Source organism: Triticum aestivum, chromosome 5B (assembly GCF_018294505.1).
Source record: "Triticum aestivum cultivar Chinese Spring chromosome 5B, IWGSC CS RefSeq v2.1, whole genome shotgun sequence".
Lineage (NCBI taxonomy): Eukaryota > Viridiplantae > Streptophyta > Magnoliopsida > Poales > Poaceae > Triticum > Triticum aestivum.
In genome coordinates, this window is record NC_057807.1 from 659,671,484 (window position 1) to 659,678,649 (window position 7,166).

The following is a 7,166-nucleotide window of genomic DNA, read 5'->3' on the forward strand; positions in this document are numbered from 1 at the left end:
AATAGTTGTGTCGTGCCTACGAGCGAGACATTTGCAACATCAACCATAAAGCCAAGCCGGGATGGGTCGGGGAGCCATTGTTGGGTTTGGTGATGTTTGTCACCGTAGGCCACGCCGCGGCAATGTTGGAAATATGTCCTAGAGGAAATAATAAAAGGATTATTATTATATTTCCTTGTTCATGATAATTGTCTTTTATTCATGCTATAATTGTGTTATCCGGAAATCGTAATACATGTGTGAATACATAGACCACAATATGTCCCTAGTGAGCCTCTAGTTGACTAGCCCGTTGATCAACAGATAGTCATGGTTTCCTGATTATGGACATTGGATGTCATTGATAACGGGATCACATCATTAGGTGAATGATGTGATGGACAAGACCCAATCCTAAGCATAGCACAAGATCGTGTAGTTTGTTTGCTAGAGCTTTTCCAATGTCAAGTATCTTTTCCTTAGACCATGAGATCGTGTAACTCCCGGATATCGTAGGAGTGCTTTGGGTGTACCAAACGTCACAACGTAACTGGGTGACTATAAAGGTATACTACGGGTATCTCCGAAAGTATCTGTTGGGTTGACACAGATCGAGACTGGGATTTGTCACTCCGTAAGACGGAGAGGTATCTCTAGGCCCACTAGGTAATGCATCATCATAATGAGCTCAAAGTGACCAAGTGTCTGGTCACGGGATCATGCATTACGGTACGAGTAAAGTGACTTGTCGGTAACGAGATTGAACGAGGTATTGGGATACCGACGATCGAATCTCGGGCAAGTAACATACCGATTGACAAAGGGAATTGTATACGGGGTTGCTTGAATCCTCGACATCGTGGTTCATCTGATGAGATCATCGAGGAGCATGTAGGAGACAACATGGGTATCCAGATCCCGCAGTTGGTTATTGACCGGAGAGCCGTCTCGGTCATGTCTACGTGTCTCCCGAACCCGTAGGGTCTACACACTTAAGGTTCGGTGACACTAGGGTTGTAGAGATATTGGTATGCAGCAAACCAAAAGTTGTTCGAAGTCCCGGATGATATCCCGGATGTCACGAGGAGTTCCGGAATGGTCCGGAGGTAAAGAATTATATATGGGAAGTCGAGTTTCAGCCATCGGGAAAGTTTCGGGGGTCACCGGTATTGTACCGGGAACACCGGAAGGGTCCCGGGGGTCCACCGGGTGGGACCACCCATGCCGGAGGGCCCCATGGGCTGAAGTGGGAGGGGAACCAGCCCCTGGTGGGCTGGTGCGCCCCCCTTGGGCCCCCCTGCGCCTAGGGTTGGGAACCCTAGGGGAGGGGGCGCCTCCACTTGCCTTGGGGGGCAAGGCACCCCCCTTGGTCGGCGCCCCCCTAGGAGATCCCATCTCCTAGGGCCGGCGCCCCCCCTGGGGACCCTATATATAGAGGGGGGGAGGGAGGGCAGCCGGACCCTTGCACTTGGCGCCTCCCTTCCCCCTTGCTACACCTCTCCCTCCCGCAGACGCTTGGCGAAGCCCTGCCGGGATCCCTGCTGCATCCACCACCACGCCGTCACGCTGCTGGATCTTCATCAACCTCTCCTTCCCCCTTTCTGGGTCAAGAAGGAGGAGACGTCACGCTGACCGTATGTGTGTTGAACGCGGAGGTGCCGTCCGTTCGGCGCTAGGATCTCCGGTGATTTGGATCACGACGAGTATGACTCCCTCAACCCCGTTCTCTTGAACGCTTCCGCTCGATCTACAAGGGTATGTAGATGCACTCCTCTCTCTCGTTGCTAGATGAACTCATAGATTGATCTTGGTGAAACCGTAGAAAAAAATATATTTTCTGCAACGTTCCCCAACAGGCAACACCTCGTGCCACCCTAGCCCTTCATGGTCTCATGCCCCATACACGACAGAGCGGACAGAGCCTTGGAAGCCGGTGGTGTCTGCGGACTATCTAATTGTGGCCGCTGCTCTCGCCGTTGCTGGCGAGGGAGGCCCACCTCACTGGACATGCTAGTTATCAACCAGAGGGGGTGAATGGGAGATTTTTTATGGAAGTCTTCGAACAGGCAATGTCTTTGAAGACGCGGAAGCAATATCAATGTGAAGCAATACTAGACAAAAGTACAACTACGCTAAGCATGCAATCAGAATGAAGACAAAGCAATCAACACAGAAGATAGCATGCAAACTGAGTAGCAGCAGAGAGAAAACATGCGAACAAACATGCATACACACTTAAATACAACTAGGCTGAATATACATAAAAGCATGGTAACAAAAGTCGTTAGTCAAAGTCTTCACACATGGGAGCAAGCAAAGTCTTCATAGTACTAAACAGAAAGTAAAGAAGTGAAGAGATAGAACCAGTTGCTCCAAGAAGACACAATCTTTGTCTAACCAATTTTAGTTGTTGTGACAACTGTACGTCTGGTTGGAGATGCTGTGATTAAACTAGAAATACCAAGTCTTCACCTTATTCTCCCGGAGCTAAGGTAGACCATGCCCAATCACTCAGGTAAGTCTTCAAAGTAAACTTTGATGACGTTCTTGCCTGATTTTCTCCCAAGGCAGCGCCCTCGACAACTTTGATGATGTTCTGGTCTGATTTTTGGCGACATATTTGGCCATCAACAGGCATGTGCGTATTCTACGACAATTTTCAGTGTCACGTAAAAAACTCGACAGGTTAGAAAAATGATTAAAAAATGGCGCGGTGGGGATCACAATGAAGTTACTATTTTCTCCCATGGCAGAGTTTTGAACATATTAAAATCAAACTGGTTGGGGACTTGAGTTGGGGACTTGAGTTGAGATGCTCGTATCGAAATCCACTGATGGCGGTACTACAAAAGGTCATAATTTCTTAATAGGTTTCACCTTTGAACATACATGACATGTGCATCATCAGCACATCAGTACCAACACTAGCATAAAACATGGCCTGCAAAGGTGGAGGATCATGAGGCAACACGACAGAAAAACAGAACTACTCCTCATCTGGTTCAACAATAATGAAAAATCCATGTTGTATATGTTGACTACTTTTCTCCACCCGTTAAGGACTATCCTTCCATCATCTGCTCCTGAAGCTGGGTATGAAGATGAATTGACATTGACTCTAGGATGGAGAATAATGGTCAGTTCACTATTTGCACCCATCTCCTTAAGTCGAGTATGAAGATTTTGCCATGGCATAAGTCTGGGGCCAATCAAATTCCGCCTAAACTAAGCACTTGCGTAGTAGTATTACTCTAATCACGAACAATGATGTACAAGGCTGGATATTGTTCTTGGAAACTAGCATTCCTTAGCCAGATGTCCTCTCGGAAATGAGTCTCCGACCCGTCTTTTATCACGAAGGACCCAAAGCCGGAAAAATGTTTTTTTGCCGCCATTAGGCCAACCCGAAAGTGTGACTCGCAGGTTTCTAATAGGCCCGAGACACATCCTTTTGGCCTAAATACTTATTGCGCAGCATGGTTTGCCAAACATCATCCTCAATAAGAAATTTGAGCAACCATTTACTAAGTAGGGTATCATTCTTGACCTAATTGGTCTCGTATGCAGGGAGTTTTTTGAAGCTCACCTCTGCGAGGGAGTATTCATGAGGAACTCTCCCAATTGAGATCAATGATTCACTTGCCCTTTGCCATGGACATTACCATATTGATATCTTGGGCCATTTGGAATCCTCGAAAGAGTTCATCTTCAGATGAGTTACACCGAACCTGGTTTACACAAGAGGAACTCATATGCTCCTCTGTCAGAATGGGTCCGATCTTTGCAACTAGAGCTCTTCGTTGTTGTCGAAAATTTCTTCTTAAGAGGTGACTAGGCAGCCTTAGCACATTTTGTTTTTGTGTGTGCAGTAATTTAGCTCATAGTTTTAGACCATAGCTCCTTGTCTTACCTTTTGACATAATAACAATTTAAAATTTATATAAAAAGTACTCTATTGGAAGAAGTTCCTACAAGTTCGAGTCAGAAAAAACTGAACCATCCATCAAAGGTCTTTTAGCCCAAGCAATGAGCATTCACTGAGATAATTCTTCTCTCTGACAAGTGCAACCAGATACGTGTTTGATTAACTGATTCACAATGTCTCACAAAACCGTGCCACTTGCATGAAGTTCACAAGTTGGAATCAGTAAATTACTACTCTGATTCCTCAACGAGTGTCCCCATGTCATTGCTACTTCCATGACCAATCCCTTTGAAAATCTAAACCTTTTGAGTTTTGACCTTCATTCACTGGTTGCTCACCTCTCTCACTTGTTGTTCTTTTATAGTAGATCACCACTTGTCTCACTTGTGCTTGCATCTCCTTGGTGTCGACCCAACCAATCTTAGGTCGTTCGAGGACATCTTCTCGGGCAGGAGCAGTTGTAGCATGACGGCGACGGCCGGGCAGCCTTCCTTGATCCCTCATCGGTGAGAACAGCATCAGTTCGAGCAGCCTGGCTTTGCTCCTCGTCCCATTTTGTCCCCCTTCCCATTTTGTCTCCGCTCCAGTACCAGCCATGCAACCGCCCCCGGAGTCCACCGGCGACGCGCTCGCGGAGTGCCTCCGCCTGTTGGATGAGCTCCCAGCCGCGGCAGCTTTGTCTCCGGCCTTCCGCCGCCACTGGCCGTCCATCTCGGCCTCCCTCTCGTCGCTCTCGGCCTCCCTCTCCCACCCCGCCTTCCCGCCCTCCGCGCCGCTCCTCGCTCCCCTCGCCTCCGCGCTCTCGGCGCTCATGTCTGTCTGCAGCGGCCCTCCTCTCGGCCACCTCCACACCGTCTCGCTCCTCTCCTCCTCCGCTGCCTCGCTCTCCCAGCTCGCAGCCGACGCGAGCCTGCTCGTCTCGCCGGCCGACGGTGATGGGTCCGAGTCCGACAGCCTGCTCCCCCGCCTCCGGCTTGGCTCCTTCGTCTCCCAAGCCGCGGCGCTGGACTCGCTCGCCGAGTCTGTCCGGTCGTCCCAGCCGGCGTCCTGCTCTGCCGCTGCCGTGTCCGCGGTCGCCGGGATGCTCGACTCCGGCGACCTCCTCCCGGCCACCCGCGACAAGGCCGTGTCCCTGCTGGCCGCCTTCGCGTCCTCCGAGGCCACGTGCCAGTTCCTGGCTCAGGAGTCGGGCACCGTCGTGCCCCACCTCTGCCGCGCGCTGGAGTCCGGCGGCGCCAGCGCGGAGCAGGCATGCGTCGCGCTGGAACAGCTCACCACCTCGTCACGGGACGCGGCGGCGACTGTGGCGGCTCGTGGCGGCGTGGCCGCGCTCCTCGTGGCATGCGCAGCCGGCACCCCGGCGTCGCAGGCCGCAGCCGCGGGCGTGCTCCGGAACATCGCCGCGTTCCCGGACCTGCTCCCCGCGTTCCGCGACGAGGGCGCGATCCCGTTGCTCGTGCAGCTCGTCTTGCTCGGCACTCCGCGGGCGCAGGAGCACGCGCTCGGCTGCCTCCGGAACCTAACGGCCAGCAACGGCGACGACGGCCAGACGCTCAAGGTCGATGCCTTCCAAGCGGGCGCCCTCGGCCGCGTCAAGGACTTCCTGGACTCATGCCGCGGCGACGAGCCGGGGCTCGCGCCGGCGTTCGGGCTCCTCCGCAACATGGCCTCGTTCCGCCTCATCGCGGAGATAGCCGTGTCCGCCACCTTCCTCAGCCACGTCGTGGCCGCGCTGGGCAGCGACGAGGCCAACACCCGCACGGAGGCCGCCATGGCGCTAGCGGAGCTCTGCCACGTCGGCAGCGGCAAGGCGAGGGAGGAGGTCGGGGAGGCGATGCCGAGGCTGGTGTGGATGCTGGAGGCCAAGGCCGCGGCCGAGAGGGACGCGGCCGCGAGGGCGCTGGCCACGCTGGTCGCCGCGAGCGGCAGCTACCTGACGCTGTTCCGGAAGGAGGAGATGGGGATCGTGAACGTGGTCCGGCTGCTGGACCCGGCGGTCCGGGGCGGCGACAAGCGGTTCCCCGTGGCGGTGCTGCTGGGCGTGTCGCAGTCCCGGCGGTGCCGGAAGCAGATGGTGGCCGCCGGCGCGTGCGGGTTCGTGCAGGCGCTGCTGGCCGCGGAGGTGGACGGCGCCAAGAAGCTCTCCGAGTGCCTCGGCCGGGGCAAGATGCTCGGCGTGTTCCCCCGGACATGACACGACGGCGATCCATCCGACCCGGCGATCATCGATCTTGCCTTGTACAGTACGTACCACGGATTCAGCTCGTGCTTCTTTTTCCTCTGTACGAATCTCTTATATTGATTTTTTTCGGAGTTAGATGGCGATGATGAATGTTTTAGTCCGTGTGCGTACAACCAATAAGAACATGGAGAAGATTGTAAGTTTGTACTAACCAATCTGTGATGGAATTATTCACCGTGGAATCTGACTGACGAACAGAAGATGTTCAGAGGACGACTTGAGAGTGCACGCCGCTTCTGCTCATCACTGTCGTTGTCTAGGTGCCATCACATCAACTGAAGTGTATTAATGCCGGCAACTGCGACATTACGAGTTAATTATTGGCTGCTAACGATCCTTGTGGCTAATATCATCTTGTTGGAGGGCAGTCAGCTCGGCAGCAGGTTGTTTCCCGTGGTTATGAGCTGGTTGCTAGGGGGCAGGCACTTTCTCTGAAAGGAAATGCTACAGGTTGGCAACGATTTCCAAAGAGGGGAATAGATGCGTGCAGGGTTCTTCATGGGAGTACCCACTACTCCTACCTCATGTCATGTTACTCTTTCCTGATCCCTGTTCTTCCTTTTTTGGTCTGCAAAGAAACAAACGGTTTGGCGCCGCATTCATGAACCGGCGCAAATGGTGTGGGCATCGCATCGCGGCGTCAGATTCAGATTTGGGGTGTGTGTGGCATTGCATCTGAAGAACCCTGCATGCATTTTTCTTTTCTTGCGGCGACCAATGGTGCAAGAATACCCTTGTCGACCTCCGTGCTGGTCAACTGTTGATAATCATGTACAGTAGTCTCGTATTGCTTCTTCCAGGCTGCATGCATGATGCGCAGTCGGTCACGTGGCCACTGACGGACCTGCAGGTAGAAATGCAGAATGGTAGGGGTCGTTGATCCACGGTGCCGGAACTGCAGCATGGCGTGGCATGTTCTCCCTCATCTGGCGCGCAGAATGATGCCCTGAACCTTCCCCTGAGATGAGATCTCTGTAGATTAGTCCATCCATCATGTGACCCCATGCCTGCCCATCGACA

The 7,166-nt window shown here is 53.0% G+C and overlaps 1 protein-coding gene across 1 annotated transcript; it reads left to right on the forward strand.

The window, feature by feature from the left end:
• Positions 1 to 4,234: 4,234 nt before the first annotated feature.
• On the forward strand, positions 4,235 to 6,337 carry LOC123113973 (U-box domain-containing protein 11-like). The gene is made up of 2 exons (XM_044535321.1): positions 4,235 to 6,147; positions 6,223 to 6,337. Exon 1 carries the CDS (start codon positions 4,500 to 4,502, stop codon positions 6,096 to 6,098), a length of 1,599 nt encoding a protein of 532 aa, XP_044391256.1. The 5' UTR covers positions 4,235 to 4,499; the 3' UTR covers positions 6,099 to 6,147; positions 6,223 to 6,337.
• Positions 6,338 to 7,166: the final 829 nt, after the last annotated feature.

Bases quoted from the DNA above. Each gene is read 5' to 3' on its own strand.
- LOC123113973 (XM_044535321.1), top strand. From the start codon at position 4,500: ATGCAACCGCCCCCGGAGTCCACCGGCGACGCGCTCGCGGAGTGCCTC.